General features: G+C 38.4%; 1 protein-coding gene across 5 annotated transcripts in view; it reads right to left on the bottom strand.

Moving 5' to 3' along the window:
* The window catches only part of baiap3 (BAI1 associated protein 3), a 139163-nt gene that overhangs the window by 96636 nt on the left and 24883 nt on the right, over window positions 1-17644 (bottom strand). For all 5 annotated transcript variants that reach the window (XR_012401186.1, XR_012401184.1, XR_012401185.1 and 2 more), the window contains exon 2: window positions 11371-11532. Coding sequence is in view for 2 of the 5 variants with exons in the window: in XM_003198157.7 (XP_003198205.2) it covers window positions 11371-11519 (149 nt within the window). In the remaining 3 variants the exon portion in view is untranslated. The remainder of the gene's footprint in view (window positions 1-11370; window positions 11533-17644) is intronic.

Genomic DNA, 17644 nt, shown 5'->3' with positions numbered 1-17644 from the left:
ATTTAATTGCTGTTTTTTGTAACATTTTGGAGTTTGTGTTGGTTTTCCGAGATCGCTGTGTGTAATTAGCGCCTAAACACCACATGTGACCTGGTTGTTTAACACTGATTGTACATTAATTTGCTCTCTTTTGTGAAGCTGATGTGTTCTGAGAGTGTTTATGGTGTATTTAGAATATTTTATGGCTACAAATGGATCTTGCTGGTTCTTTGCTGGTCATGGTACTAATACATGGCCAGCAAAGAACCAGCATAAACCAGCAAATCAGCATAAAAGCATTTATAGCACGAAGTTTATTTATTTATTTTTTGCAGGGAATAAATTATTGTATATTGTACTGTAGGTGGGCAGCGCGGTGGCACAGTGGGTAACGATGTTGCCTCACAGCAAGAAAGATTCTGGTTTGAGCCTCGGCCGGGTCAGTTGGCATATCTGTGTGGAGTTTGCATTTTTTCCCCAGGTTGGTGTGGGTTTCCTCCAGGTGCTCTGATTTCCCCCACAAGTCCAAACCAAGTGTGCCGCAAGCCTACGTTTGAGTGAAGGTTTTGGCCGTTAGATCGCCCCCTGGGGGCTGGCTGCAGTACAAGTCATAAAGCCCGCCTCCTCCGTGTTAATGAAGGAGACTTGAGCCCAAATAAAAAAAAATATTACACTTGCAATAAAATGTCCCGAAAGATAGTTCTGGTCGATTAAGGCACTGATTATTGTGCTGAAATAGGTGCAGATCTTCATTTTTGTAAACAGTTTGTTTTTAGCAGTAATTTAATGCTGGGCGTGTCATCGTGATTGACAGCTGTGATTGACAGTTTCTCAAAGCGCGGCGTCTGAGCTTCGGCAGGAGACTGAAGTAGACTGAAATGTTATTATTCGATTTCTGTGTATTTTACCATGACAAAATGAGTTCAGCAGTAAACTATAGTTTCTGACATACATGATCCTGGTGGAACACTGTTTATTCGCTAAGTTCAGGGCTTTTTTCGGGCTTTATTAGTTTGCTGATACACGCCTAGCCACCCAGATAGCAAAACACAGTTCCGGCTAGATTCTCGCCTGCCGGAGACTTATCTCTTAGAGCTCAGACTGACTAATGTTACCTCTGCTGGACCTACTCCGGATGCCTGGACTCACTACCCAATTCCAGCCCGAGTCAATCGAGCCAGATGCGGCGGCCGAGCGAGCAGGCGCTGCCGCATGCGAGCCGGAGTCAGCCTGCGACGCCGCGAGTAAGTTATGTGTTGCGGCCTGGAGCTGGCGCGATTGAATATATAAAACCCTCATATTTGTTAACGTTATTACATCCATTTGTGTTGATATGACAGCAAACGCATGCTGAGAAGTTCGGGGGGCGTAGTTGATTTTACATAAAGCGTTTGATTGGAAGCTCGACTCTGCTCATTTTCGCGGCTCCTCCTCTGGCTCCATCAGACAATCCTTCTGCGCATGTCTGGCTCCAATTTCAGCAGTCTTTTGCGACAGTTTGTGCCCGTCAAGCAGGCGTTTTGCCCTCAAGGCGTTCAATGGGAAAAAGGGCTGTCGCGTCGTCCATATTTTTTACAGTCATTGGTCCAAACCCACGCTGTATAAGTGAATTGGATAAGCTAAATTGTCCATAGTGTATGTGTGTGAATGAGAGTGTATAGATGTTTCCCAATGTTGGGTTGTAGGTGGAAGGGCATACACTGTGTAAAATGTATGCTGAATAAGTTGGGGATTTGTTCCACTGTGGTAGTCCTTGATTAATAAAGGGACTAAGCCAAAAATAAAACAAATGAATGTATATTATTGATGCGATTGGTACCAGGAATAATTGTTATTATCAAGAGGTCCTGCATGTTGCAAAAACATTCACTGCGTCCTAATGGCACACTATACACTATGTACTTATGCACTTACAAAATAAACAATATAGTATATAAATTCAGTGTGACCCCAAATGGAACACCAAAGTTTTTTACTAACTGGAAATTCAAATAGCTCCACACAAGACGTTTGATGGTTGCCGAATTAATTAAATAAATGACCAAATCACTAAATAGTACCTGCCATGAGTATAAACACATTTACCATCAGCAGCATAATCACTTTAGTAGGAGAATTTTGCTTTCTCAATCCAAATAATTAACATAATCCAATGTCAGTGCCCAATAGCTCCACCCCTTCTGCTACTTGATCAAACTGCAACCGAACTGTCCAACATTCCACAGTTCTTTTTAACAGTTAAATAAGTGCATCATCAGGGTATTTAAAGTGCACTTATTGGTTTTAGAATTAAATAAAATATTGTTTTAAGTATAAAACAGTATAAAATAGTATAAAAAGTATAAAAATATTTCCAAGCCAGGCTTGTTCTGAATTTGTACCTCTATATACATTTCTGGAGAGGCCAAATATGGCCCAGGACCTAAGTTGTTTTGCAGTTTTGGTTTTCGTGAATCCACCAGAGAATGTTCGTTTTTTCACATCTCAAATTTCTCTTGAGTGCCATTCGCGCCTGCTGTTCTCGCATAAATCTACCAGAGGCTGCTGTCGTCTGACTGAATGACTGACTGATTGACTGACCCACCCTCCTCCTTTCCTAAACACAACCAAGGGCATTTTCAAAAGCACCGATTGACCCGCCCACCCACTTCCAAATCCAAAAAAAGAAACGCCCTTGCGTGACTTTAATCACGTTTTCAGGTTTTACCACATGCTTACCCTGTTATTTACTTGTTTATTTCATTTTTTTGATTTTTGGTTTTGTTTACATATATAGGGCAGCTTTTGCAGAATGAGCCTATGTTGAATATTTCAGTGTTCCCAGTGTTGGGTGCTGTGTAAAACAGAGATGTTTCATAAAGAAATTTCAGCAGGAGCACGATCAGTCTTTAGTCTTTTTTGACAAGACTAATTCATCACAGACAATCATCCAATCTGCTCAAGACCAAACACTTATAAATAGTAGGGATGTAACGGTATTGTAAATACCGTCATACCGCAATATTAATTTTTTTCGATATTACCGTAGTCGCATGACTCGGTAAAACTATAGGTCTTCTGAGAAAATTTGCTCAGGCGAATGAAGCGAACGGGAGGTAGCGATTCCCATCAGCCCATGCTTGACCATCATCCCTTGCGGTCTGTTGTCGCTACAGATCCAGTAATGCGGAAATGGAGTGTGCTGCTAGAAGCGGGGATGAAAAAGAGCTGGAAAACCCTAAAGCGGGTGTTGTCACGTTCTTATCAGCTGTGTTGTCGCGCGCGTTCTGATCAGCTGTGTTGTCGTGCGCGTTCTGATCAGCTGTGTTGTCTCGCGAGTTCTTATCAGCTGTGTTGTCGCACGAGTTCTTATCAGCTGTGTTGTCACGCGCGTTCTGATCAGCTGTGTTCTCGCGCGCGTACTGTAAAGCGGGACGGAGGGTATGTCGCGTCGCAGGGGCCCTTTTGATCATTTTGGAAGGGAACTTTCTATCCAAGACTAAAAAGGGCATGTGCACTGCACAGGTTGAGCCCTGTGTGTGCACGTGCCTGCAAGTTGGGGAATACGACTAATAATCAGTCATGGGGACTGCAGAAACACAGCACACTGTTCAGATTGATGCAGACATGAGACCTCTATCTCACTCTTGGTTTGTCCTCTCAAGTGGGGGAAAGACAATGCACAACGTTACCCACTGCTGTCAACCTGGGCCAAGTCATATCTCTCTTGTCCCAGAAACCTCAGACCCAAATGAGAGGGTTTTTTTCTGTTGCAGGGGACATTGTAAATACCCAGAGATACCAGCTTTTACCAGATTATATTTATATGATAATTTTCCTTAAAACCCATCTCTATCTAAGTGAGTGAGTGATTAAATGTTGAATGTGATGAGTTTTCAAAACTACTAAATTGAAACTTAACTTTTTTACATGGTTTAATATTTTTTTGTTATTAAAATTGAAGTTCCTGTTACAAAGCTTACAGATAGATGGCTAATTTGTATGTCATTGACACTTTTGGCACTTTTTTGGAGTATTTTCATAAGTTTTGTTTTTTCCTGTAAATGATTCAATAAATACCGTACCGTGACATTCATACCGAGGTATTACCGTACCGTGAAATTCTGATACCGTTAGATCCCTAATAAATAGTCAATACCTCTGTTTTCTCTTGACTTCAGCATCCCTCCACCACCCCAGCTCCACACTTTTAAACCCGATACCTACTTCAATCAGAGGGGGGAGCATTCTGGAGCATTTTTTATTATTATTAACAACAAATAAAGAATTATACAGTAATATACAAACATCTATGCCAGAGTGTACATAAAATTTAACAGACAGCTGTTTAATACCAATTGCAATCAGATTTTTCCACCAAGAAGTTCTGGCAGTGTCAAAAGATTTCAGACACTTTCCTGCAGTGACAACAGTGTCAATCCTAAGTGTCAATCCAAGAACCAATAGGAGCTCTGAATCTGATGACGCGATTCATTCCACACATCAAATGACCGCAGGGAAATGTCAAAACAGGTTTTTGGTTCCTGGTTTTTATTATTGAGACACGCCATGTGCAAAATTGCCACTACAGATTGTTTAAGTTTGCTGTGAGGAATTATTTCAGAATGCGGGTTAGTGAAAGTGTCACAGGTGTAAGACGTCAAACTCCGTCTGTTTTTATGACAGCTGAGATCTTACAGTATGACATAGGAGTCATGTCTGTGCAGTCTAACATGCCATACAATTGTTAAGGATTATAAAAAAAATATGTGAGCCGGCCCTTAAGCTGAATATTTCAGTGTAAATGCACTATTTATAATGCATTAGTATGCATATAGGGATGCACCTATTTTCTTAAAAAAAAAAGAACAAAATTGGCCTTCAAAATCTTTTTTCCCCCCTAGACTTCATATCAGAACTGTCTTTGACTTTTTCGTGAACTTCAAATTGACTTGCACTATCGTCTCAGCTAACCACAGAGAACAATCCGGATTTATCCTTGCTGTCTGGAAATTGTATAAAAAAAAAGCTGTCCTGAATATGAAAGAAAAAGCCTCGTGATTCTGCATTGAGCCAGCAAGGTAATTGTAGCATGATCCGCACAAAGACCTTCTTGTACTGAATTCCCAACAGATAAAATTGAAATGTGATAGAGCAAGGTGTCAAGATTGAGTCATTCTCAAAGCATGAATGTACTATAAGACATAGTAGGCGTTCAAGAGCTAAATGAGTCACTGGCCTGTTCATGGACAGTCATCTTATACCATCTGTTGAGACCCGGGGGAGTTAATAGATCAATACAAAACTTGATCCATTAACAACCCTGAAACAATGACCTCCGTTTGTTAAATGTGCCAACCTGTACTATATCACTCGGAAAATAATGCTTGTTTAAGCAACCATGAAATTGCAGGTGTTGTATGCAATTTCTTTCGAGAATTATATTGAGAGAGGTTAGAAAAGCAATATGCTCATGCTTTTTAACTAGTTTATAGCATGGCCTTGTTTACGTCTGGTATTAAGATGTGTTTTTGAAGATCTGATCACAAGTGGTTAAAGCTAAATACAGATTTAAAAAGCAGCTACAACTTTTGGAGCTTGTCCAATTGTCAAAAACACATTTTATGGGATTGTTTTGATTATTTGAATATGTTTGAACAGCCACCAAAGATCTAGCTATGTCATGCATTGTTAAAGTACGCAAGCTCAAAAGGATTTCAACTGAAATCTGCCATCTGAAATCTGAAAGTTTGGTAAAAGGTACTCTTTTCAATCTTGATTCAAATAAAAAAACAAGACTCTCAAGTCTCACACATTTCAGCAAGGTCAACTTTAAATTTAATTCATTACTGATCATTTTATTTTATATTTAATAATACTGAAAGGAGTGTTTCCTTTAGCCTTCAACTGAAAAGGTCCACTAAGCAATACTTGAAAAGCGCTTTTGATGGAGTGCCAAAACACTCAGCATTACCAACCATTCAGCGGTAACAGCAAAGTCTAATGTTTTTTTGCTGCTTTTTCAAATGTGAACATCATTTGGGAAAATTCGCTCAGCATTCCAGTCTAAAATCAATAAAATTTCCCACAAGCATAAGTAATTTATACATGTGAACTGATATAGTGCCAAATAAACATGGCTAAACCTCTGAATTTATCTATTTTATTATTATTATTTAAAAGTAACAGTTATCTGTCATTAATGGGATATATGCATATGGACTTTTAATTTCAGCCAGCCAGCCAGCCTAAATGCTTCCAGTCTTTCCATTATTAAATTGGCACGTTTAAGGTCTTATTTCTTTAAAAATCAGAGATCTTTACTGCCTGATAGATATACGTTATAAAGTGGGTCTCAGATCGGACAAGTAGCACTGCATTGAATTCCATTTTCTTCTGCCATGTCTTTAAAATATGACAGTTTATTTTAACACAGTATTTTCAATGGAGTTTCTGTGCTTGCCTGCTGATTCTGACGGTGCTAGTGGTTACACAGACTTTCATCTGATTTTATGCTTGAACAACTAAATGATGTCTTAAGTCTGTTTAACTGAATGCATTATAATACATTACAACATTAACGCTGTAAAAGGAACCTTATGAAATTGAAAACAGTCACATTAAGCTTTCACTGAAAGTTTATCATTGGCTGAAAAATACTAGCTGTGCATTTACCCCATTACTCACCCTCATGCCATTAAAACCCCCTGAGACCTAAAAAAACAAATAAAGATATTTTCAAATAAATATCATGAAAAGGAGTTACACGGAGTGTTTTGTAAATGTTTTTAGTTCCTTTTTTGGACTTTGAACGTCTTGGGACCATTGTCATTTATGGTGGATGAGGGAGCTCTCTGATTTTATCTAAAAAACTTTTTCACTTACTTTTCAAGTGCCTTGGACTTGTTCCCAAAGTAATTGGGAAATCCTGTTTTACCATGATTTCACTGTAAAGCATTAAAACCTAATGGGAATTTCTGCGAAAATTTAAGATATTTATACTGAATTTTTATTTTAATATCAATGTATTAACTATATTAACTGAGTAAAGTATTATATTTACTACTATTTTTGTTTATCATTCATATAAGCTGTGCATTTGTACAACCCCAAAATAGAAAATATGGGACAGTATTAAAACGCAAAAAAAAAAAAAGGAAGTAGTGATTTCCAAATTTACTTTGACTTGACTTGATGTTTTGTCTTGTAAACTTCAATTATTTGCAAATCTACATCCTTTCCTGTCATTCAGACAGAAACATATTCTAAAATAAGCTGGGACAGGAGCAATTTCGGATTAATAATCAGGTAAATTGGTTAAATAATGATGTGAAAACAGGTGATGTCAACAAGTGATTATCATTTGGCATCCAAGAGCAGCATACAAGAAAGGTCCAAGAAAGGTCTAGTCCTTTAGGAGCAAAGACGGGCCAAGAGGATCAGCAGTTTGCCAACAAATATATGAGAAACTTTTTGAAATGTTTAAAAGCATTGTTCCTCAAAGAAAGATAGGAAGGCATTTCACCTTTAACAGTAACATAATTAAGATTCAAGGAATTTGGGGAAATTACATAAACTGTACTGTGCCAAAAGGAAGCCCTATGTTAACAGTGTCCAGAAGCGCCCTTAAATGCAAAATCCTACAACAAAGACTCAGTACTGTTGCCAACCTTAAGACATGTTTGCAGGAAGAATGGGACAAAATTTTACCTGAAACACTTTATCATTTCAAAGTCGAAGTAAATTTAGAAATCACTTCTTTCTTTTTTATTTGCGTTTTCCATACTGTACCAATATTTTGATTTGTGGTTTAATAAATGCCTATATGTTTTTGTTTTTCAAACCAGATATAACATAAATTGTATTATGGTAACAAAGCTGTCATACTCCTTTCCATATGCGCCAGACGTTCTTATAAGCACCTCATACTTCTTGGAAACATTGTGCAATTCTGAGTGTCCCCCGCACAAGTGAGTGGGATTGTCAAACCACATATAGCAGAAACTCTCTACTTTCAAACACTTGTACTAGCATTTTTATACTGTTAGGATTTTAAGTGGTTCTTTTAATTCGCTTTAGATAAAAGCATTTGCTAAATAAGTAAATGTCTGTGTTACAATTTTTAATATTCAACTTTTTTTTTTTTTTAATTCTCAATGAAAATACATACTCACTCTGCACCTACTATCAACTGAAGCTACTGTCAAAAAGATTACATGCACAGGACTACCAAATCCAAAAGTGAGTTACCAGTAAGGTATGCATGAACGAGTGAGACGAAGAAGGCTTTCATCACCACAATTAGATTTGACTTTTTTTTCATCCTACAGTCACCCCTATCTTGCTCTCTGGGAGGTTTGCAAGGCATTATTCTTTGCAAAGCTGCTTTGGAACTGCATGCTGTGGAGAGAACAAAACATTTAAATACAAACTGAACTGATTTCATGCTTCTTCAGAGATTACAACTATTCTAAATCTTTGTGCTGGTGCCTTAAAGCGTTGATTTTCTATTCTGTGTTCTATTTCACTTCGTTTTTAGACATTCTAATGTTGAGCTATAACAGAACTAGCGAATAAATGAAGAAAGTCTTAAAAACTTCTCATACTTCTCATAGTTTTTGTGTGTGATTTGCCTAAACTCTTTCCTGACTTTATTAATGATTATTTTAAGTTCAAGTGGTATTAGTAAGGATTTAGATGCAAGCACAGTACAGCAGTTTATAAAGCATACAGCACCATCTGTGGTTACAAACTAAGCTCAAAATTAATTTAAGATAAGATTTAAGAATAGTGACTCATTTTGAATTTCTCAAGCAATTTATTTTTCTCTACATAGTGTGTATTAGGGATGCAATGGTTCTCTGTAAAAAAAAAATACATATATAATGTAATTTGCGGTTCAGTATATGCATAATTAATACTAGTTTGTTAATAAAACAACTGCAACAAAGCAGTTCCGCCTTTGTATGCTTCCAATTACCTTTTCCATACATTGCACATGCGAAGACCTGTCCAATCACCTCTTAGTATGTAAATCTGTTGTTGACATCACGTTTATTCACGTGTCAGTGTGTGCATGTGAAGTTTCTTTGTTTCAGCATTGCAAGTGAAGGAGATACAGCGCAAATGTGCAGGTGAGGCCAAATCACAGTGCAATGCTTTCAGTGTTTCAACAGACACTTAATATAAATTCAGAGAGACAGAAAACATAATGAATGCCATTTGTTTGTTGTTGCAAAGATATCTTAGATCAGTGGTCACTATCAGGTGTATCGAGGTCCGTGTCCAGACCCAGAAGCGTCCCATACAGACGCAGACATACACAGGTCTGTTACTTCAGTCCCGCTGCCTCTGGGTGTTCTTCCGCAACCGAACACTTTCACTATTCACTCTGTTTACCCGATGTCTGCTAAGAACAGTTTTCTTCTTGACTGTTCCCACTGAATTAAGAGAGAGGAGGCGAACACTTTTTCTTTGCTTAAGTTTCATTCAATACGATGGTGGTGATAAGTGAAACGGAATTCTCTGGAATCATATTAAAATCATATATTAATCAGAAATAAAAATGTGATGCCCTGGTAATGCAAGCATAATGTAAACACAAGTAATCAATACTTCAAAAGTGCTCAATTATTAAGATGTGCTGACATAATTATTATCTGCATAGTTGGTTGAGACTGTTTAATCAAGATGTAAAATAGAAAAGGGGGAAATTTAAGCTTATTTTCTTAAGCTATTTTTTTGAACATACTTACTCTAAAAGCCTTTTAGGCCCTGTCCACACGAACACAGGCTTTTTCAAAACCACACTTTTTTCTACGCGGTTTCACTGGATGTCCACACAAAAACATTGTGTCGGGTGACTAAAACTGAAACTCTGGGTACCGATTACTTATTTCATTTTTTTGTGGACGATATGACTGAAGTTTTCACCTCATAACGTCCAAGCTATTTTCCCATTTCTGGTTGGCCAACATGGCTGGGTTCTGCACATTTGTGGCATAAGCATTATGTATTCCTCGTTGTTTGCCCCACGGGACCACAAAAATAGTTTAAAAGTTCACACTTAGATATTGCTTGACGCTATTAGCAGATTTGGCATGCTGTCCTGGGAAAGAACACTGACCTCAGAGATAATTGAACCCAGGGCTGCCATCTGGTCAATAAGCATATAAGGTGGTCCAAGATCAGGTAGGTCTTGAGAGCTTCCTCTGGTAAAATGAGGAAAAGGACGAGATGGGGTGGAATGGGGGATTCTTCCAAAACAAAGATAAGGCAAGTAGGGTGAAACTGGTATATTTATTGTAGGCTTGGATCGGTCTGATTGGATTATTGCTGACTACTGATGAGAGACCAGTGATCAATCATATCATGTGCTCTTCTCGAAATTAGTATGTAAAAACTTTACTTAATTCCCCATTTAGAGTGAACTTAGCATAAAAATTTAATTATTTCCTCCTGTTGGTTTTGCATGCCCTTAACATGCATCACAGTGCATTTTTGTGTTTTCATGTGGACAGAGATTTTTTATTTTTTTTAAACAAAAGAAGGGAAATCTCAGTTTGTAAAAATACCTGTGTACATGTGAACATGGCTTTAGGTTGTTTTTTCTACGTGGTTTCACTGTTTGTCAACACGAAAACTAGTGTCAGATGCCTTAAAACAAAACACTGGGTACAGCGTGTTTGTGTGGACGTTACAACTGGAATTTTTTTGCCCCATCACTTTATTGTGCATGCTGTTAACTCATGTCTGATTCGTCAACATGACTTGGTTCCATACGTTTGTGGCATTCGCATCACGCATTCCACATCGTTTGTCCCACAGGAACGCAAAAATATTTCAAGAGTTCACACTTAGATCTTGCTCGACACTATTAGCAGGTTTGGCATGCTGTCCTGGGAGAGAACCCTGAGCTCCGAGATAATTGAGCCCAGGGCTACCATCTGGTCAATAAGCATATTAGGGGGTCCAAGATCAGGTAGGTCTTCCGAGAGCTTCCTCTGGTAAAAGGAGGAAAAGGAGGAGATGGGGTGGAATGAGGGATTATTCCAAAACGAAGATAAGGCAAGTTGGGTGTAACTGGTATATTTAATGTAGGCTGGGAGTGATTTGATTGGATTATTGCTGAATACTCACAAGAGACCAGCGATGAATCATATCATGCACTCTTCTAGAAATTAGTATGTAAAACTTCACTTAATTCCCCATTTGGTGTGAACTTAGCATGAAAATGTCATTAGCTCTGCTTGTTGTTTTGACATACCCTTAACATGCATCACAGTGCATTCATGTGGATGGAGACTTTTTTAAAAATGAAAGGGGGGAAATCTCAGTTAATGAAAATACTTGTGTACATGTGGACATGGCCTTAGGTTTTAAAGATAGGCCTAATTTTGTGCTCAGACTCACCTATGTACGATGGTGCCGGAGCGGCGAGCGAGTGTCGGGGGACTCCCTCCAGCGCTGGTGCTGGCCGGTGGCTCTCTCCGGGTCCTGAGGGACTGGCTCCTCTGCACCTGCCTCAGCACACTGCTCTTCAGATCCAGCAGCGTCGACATGATCGTTCACTATCTGCGAGAAAGACCACACACTGCATCAGCTACACCGCAGGAGAGGTGGAAAGGTGAGAGAACGAGGGGACGCGTGGGGGCCATTATTAAAGAGCTCATCTCCGAAAGGCGGGAACGGAGGCAACAATTAACCCTGAGTCCACCTCTCGGGCTGACCATTGGTTGTGCTTGCAACGGGCACAATGAGTAATTACAGCCATCATCCCTCCCTCTCGTAATCCAGTTATAAACACACTCTGCATAGGGCGCTCGCTGCGGCTGTCCAGTGTTAATTGACGTACGTGTCAGGCACATTTGTCTTCAGCCACAGTGAGTAGGCACTGGTGTGAGAAGCGAAGCCTGCAATTACTCTCCATGTCAAGACGGCGGTGAGTTTTTCACCCGAGAGCTCAGATGTGGTGTAGAGGCTTCGGCTGAGCCTCTCAAAATTGTTATGACCAGAACCACAGGTTTAAACTCTAGGCTCTTTTAACCCAAGTAGTCTGAGAACCGAGAATAACTGCCACTTCCGAGTACGGACTGAGAGTGAGTCACTGGTGAGCCACAAAATAAAATAAGCAACAGCTCTATACAAGAGAAAGAAAGAAGAGAGGGGGAAAAGAGTGTGCAAGACTGACAGAATGAGTAGTGGGGAATAATTTTGATTGATGTCACATGCAGACTTACTAACAGTTCTTTTATCTCATGACAGTCCGCCTTTGTCAAATCTCTAAATGTTGTGAGGAGGAGTTCTGAAGCCCAGTTGTTTTCTGCGCATCAAAGACATCCGGATTTGACTCTACGTTTGCTTGGAGAACTAACATGTCCCTAGTATGTTACTTTGCCATACTACATTAGACTGTGAGGGTATTGGACTCTGTTTTTTTATTGGCATTTCAAATCTGTGATGAAATCACCGTAGGCTATTTATGCCAAGAGGATGTTAAATGCTTGATTCTGATCTGCCGGTGAACATTTAAAGTGTGCAATTGTTTTCAGCTAAAGTTGTTCCAGCACAGGTCTTAATCAAATTACACTTCCATCTCACCACACTAAATGATTTAATTTTACTGTCAAGAATGAAATGAAAACAAAACAGAAGGCTTTGAACGAGACATAAGAAGCTAGTCCTACACACAGGGGCAGTTTGAGGATAAAAACAGGACAAATATCTTGAATCTACTTGATCTACTGTAAACATCTTTGGTGTGGTAATCATAGTATAAATGGAAAGTCCAGTCCATTGAATTATTGGAAAATAATGCACACCCGTGGTGTAATGACCAATCTGCTTCACTTTGTGTCACCACCTCAGGTTAATATTGATATATTGATAATACATTTTTTATAGCTGGATATTGAAGTTCAGCTTCATTTCAACTCTTGAATTTGACCAAGAAAATCAGAATGAATGTGTTTCAGAATGCATGCTTTTGAAAGTAGTCGTGTCACAGATGTTTTCAAACTGATTGACTATCAGAGGTCCGTTCTTCGTACCTCACTTAAATGATCTAAGATGATTTGGCAGATCCTGGATCTGTTCATTTTGATAACTGATCTCTGGCTTATTTGGTTCTTCAAACAAGTTCGTGAATCAGATTAAAACGTCTGGATAAACTGATCTGAGATCGCTGCGTGTGTGGTGAAGGACAGATCTATCGATCCTCGAAATCATGATCAGCAATGCAACGATTGGCTGACGGCACATCTGCGTAATGACATCATCTGATTAATATTCAATTATCCATGTGAGCAAAATTACATAAGATTCGCAGTAAATGCTTTGTTAAATATGATACGCAATAACTTTACACCTTGTTGTGGGCTGCATGCTTGGGCCTTTCATGTCTCAAGAGCATTTTATTTACTTTGACAGTTAGAGCAGATTTTCCTTATTATAGTAGCCATAGTAGTATTATAGTACCTGTTTTTTAATCTGTGTAAAGAATACCTGGATGTTTACAAAACCATTTTGATATTGGTAAAGGCGTCTGCAACTTTTGTGAAGCTTCAAATCACTGGCTTATTAACTCTCAAAACATGTTTATGACTCCATAAATGTATTACTGCTTTTAAAAAAAAAAAAAAAAAAAACATATTCTGCATTTCTATTATCATACACAAATTGTACTAAAGCGATCTAAAAAGTTTATATCTATAAGTTTTCTCTTTGCACCACTAGGTGGCAGTCTTTGTACTTTCATTTCAGGGGTGTAGATTGCTTAAGTTTGATTAATATATATCTAAAAAAATAAATAAATAAAAAATAAATTTTATATATATATATATATATATAAATATATATATATATATATATATATATATATATATATATATATATATATATATATATATATATATATATATATATATATATATATATATATTGAAGAACGAAACAATCCTGGATTGAGTCAAATCGTCAATAACCAAATTCAGCTAACAGAGTAATCCAAGTATGAAGAACAAACCCCTGGGGTCTGTTCTTCGTAAGTGGATTACTCAGTTAGCTGGATTTGGATATTGACGATTTGACACGATCCAGGATCGTTTCGTTCTTCAAAGCTGATCCGAGAGTTGTTGTCATAGCAACAGTTCTGCTAGGTCAAACCTGATCGGGAGCAGGTTCATATCATATAAACAGGATTAAATCGGCTCAGTTGAAGCAAAGTTAATACAGAAAGCATGTTCCGAATTCTGATATTTTCTTACAGTAGTAGTTATATACACTTGGAAAAATGGTACATATTTTTTAACCATATATATAAAGTTATAGTTATTAATAAAATAAAGTTATACATATTAATAAACTTATGCAATCTGCACCCTCGAAATGAAAGTACAAAGACTGTCACCTGGTGGTGCAAAGAGAAAACTTATTTATATGAACTTTTTAGATCGCTTTAGTACAAATTGTGTATAATAGAAATGCACAATATGTGACTTTTTTTTAAAGCAATAATACATTTATGCAGTCATAAACATGTTTTGATAGTTAATATGCCAGTGTTTTGATGCTTCACAAAAGATGCAGAAGCCTTTACCAATATGAAAATGCTTTTGTAAACAACCAGTTATTCTTTACACCGAATAAAAAATATTTTCTAAATGTAGAACTAAATGCATTGTTTTGCATTGAAATACATGATGATACACTTGACACATGAAAGTAGAAAGCCTGCAGCTCACAACAAATGTGGAAGGTTATCGCGTGTCATATTTAACAAACCGTTTACTGCTAATTTGATGTAATTTTGCTCACATGGATAATTGAATATTAATCAGATGATGTCATTACGCTGCTGTGCCGTCAGCCAATCGCTGCATTGCTGATCATGAATTCGAGGATCGATAGATCTGTCCTTCACAACACACGCAGCGATCACAGATCTGTTTATCCAGACATTCTAATCTGATTCGCAAACTTGTTTGAAGAACCAAATTAGCGAGAGATCAGTTATCAAGATTAAAAGATCCAGGATCTGCCAAATAATCTTAGATCATTTAAGCGAGGTACGAAGAACGGACCCCTGCTTTGTCGCTGCTTTGTTTACATTGCAAGATGGATCGGCTAAAGGGGGTTGCATGACTTTACATTAGGAAGAACTGCCAACAACTTCGTCCAAACTACGTCTCACAACCAAAAACAAATAGTATATATTTTGTTATTAACAAGAAAAAAGCCTCTAATTGGGTAGAAAATGTACATATTTGCTCAACTGGGTTTGAAGGGAATTAGCTATTTCTCCTCAATTTTCTTTTTTGACCCAGTTGTGGGACACGGGGGCTCCTGCCAAATTTACACAAGTTTTTCCTCCATTTCTTGGGTCCAAATAAACTGAAAATGAGCACTTTTAACTTTTTTAACTCCCCCAGATACCCACTGGCCTGCAGGTACACACCCCAGTGAATGCTGCTCTCTTAAACCGTCAAAAGTCATCAGGGAAATGTTTGAATTTCCGATTAGTAAAAAAAAACATTAGTGTGCCATTTGGGACGACACTACATATACTATGCTGTTGAGTGTGTAAGTGCATAAGTACATAGTGCATGAGTGCATAGTGTATAGTGTGCCATTTGGGACGCAGCTTTTCTTTAGATCATATCAAACACAGCTGATCAAACTAATTGAAGTGTTCAAAAGAGTCATGAACACCTTCATTAGTTGGATCAGCTGTGTTTGATCAGGGTTGGAGCAAAACTGTGCAGGCTTCCAAGGAATCGAGTTTGAAAGACATGCTTAAGACATTTGTTTTTCTCCATCATGTCAGACTCGTATTTTTGTCTGATGTCAAAGGGAATATGTAGTGTTGTCTTCATGTCGAATAAAATGTTGTATTTTTGTGTATATATCACATAATATCTGTGCGTATTAAACAGTTGATGCAAAAACAAACTTGATAATGTGAGAACAGATTTCTATATGCAATTTTCATGTCTGTTCACTCATGAACAGTATATACATTTAAAAGTGTAAGCAACATTCTGTATGAATGCATTGGTTTATGGTTTTTATAGTAGCAAAGTAAACATAGCTAACATTTATAAGAAGTCTAATAGATGGTTGGGCTTTCAGTGACTATCTAATAGATGACATCTTGCGGATAGTCCAAAAATAGACAGGAATAAATGACTACACATGTGAAATCTGACTAATCTGTCTGTTTGATGACTAATCAGTTTTAAACTATGTCAATTAGATTCTCACAGACAGGCCAAATGTAACCCTGTTTTAGCCATGCATAGACATCTATGACAATGAAATGCAATTGACTGGAAAGCATTGAGGTTGGAAAAGAGACATTTCACTGCTGTAATTCCCGCATGCGACTGGGTCTGGAATGCAACATTATAGTCTACGTTGTTTGCTATACTTTAGCTAGACTTTCCTGAATGTGACCAAGCAAAATCAGAATTAAGGTGTTTCAAAACAAATTGTTCTTGTGAATGAGATTAAGTTAACTAAATGAATGCTAGTCACAAGTTTAGCTGAACATCTTATGCCATTCTTTTGCATCTAATTCTTGGAAGACCACCTTCCAAAAAGGTTATTAGTATGCCCCAAAACTCCTGCATACATGTTCCTAGTAGTCCACAAGACCTTGATAGGCTTCTTCATATTTTTATTTGAGAATTGATCTGAACATTGAAGGACAATTGGCCCTTCGGGAACAGAGCACGCTTGTCTTATCCTGCATTCCAAACTTTTTTTCCTACTTCCTACTTGGAAATAAACTTAGAGGTCTTGGATATCTTTAAGACCCAATTGGTGAGAATTTGTACCCACAGAACTTCTCGATAGTGGAAAGGTGGCTGTAGATTAATTATATAAGGCTAACTGTCATAAGTCAACTGAAATCTAGAAACTCGATGTTGACTTATGTTGATCTGCTTACTTTCAGCTTGGCTAAACTTGTAGGTCAAGAGGAGAGCATGTGTTTGCATTTCAGCCTCTTTTATCCTATCAGGTGTGTAGTAGGAGGTTCATTCCAGTCTGGCGACCCCTGACAAATCAGGGACTAAGCCAAAGGAAAATGAAGGAATGCAGGTGTGAAGTAACAAATGTCGAAAGCAAAGCAGTCTATATCTGAACCCCAGCACCAGTCTTGATGGCAAATTCCACCAGTCGCTGTGCTGGAATTGAACACAATGTGCATCGAACGGCACCACAGCGCATTCACCTGAATTCTCAGCTCTTACTGGTGGCAATTAGCACCAGGCCACCGAGCAGCTGCTTCCCAGGTGAACTCATTTCAATTACGCAGTCCGCCATCTGAATTGAATGTCACTCCGTCTCAGTCATCTGCTCCCATGAAAGGCGAGAACTGACACGCTACCAAACGCAAGACAACAGCTGCCAAGGGAGCGTTGCCATAGCCGAGAGCGGGAACATCGGCTTCTTCTCACCAGGTCGTCCCCGCTGAGCCGCTGTCCCTCTCAAAAGCTCTCGGGCCACGTGAATGACACCACTGCTCAATAGAGAGACGGTAAGCCTGGCAGTCAAAGGCTTCTCCGCTGGGGATGGAGGGTCTCTATGGTAACAGTTGAGCAAGATGAGCCGCCTAAGCAGGTACACGGGATTGAACAAAGCTGCACAAAACATGCCCTTGTTTTGCCTATTTCACCTTTTTTTG

This window comes from Danio rerio, chromosome 3 (assembly GCF_049306965.1).
Source record: "Danio rerio strain Tuebingen ecotype United States chromosome 3, GRCz12tu, whole genome shotgun sequence".
Lineage (NCBI taxonomy): Eukaryota > Metazoa > Chordata > Actinopteri > Cypriniformes > Danionidae > Danio > Danio rerio.
Note: the sequence above shows the minus strand (reverse complement) of the source record. Positions and strands in the feature narration are given on the sequence as shown.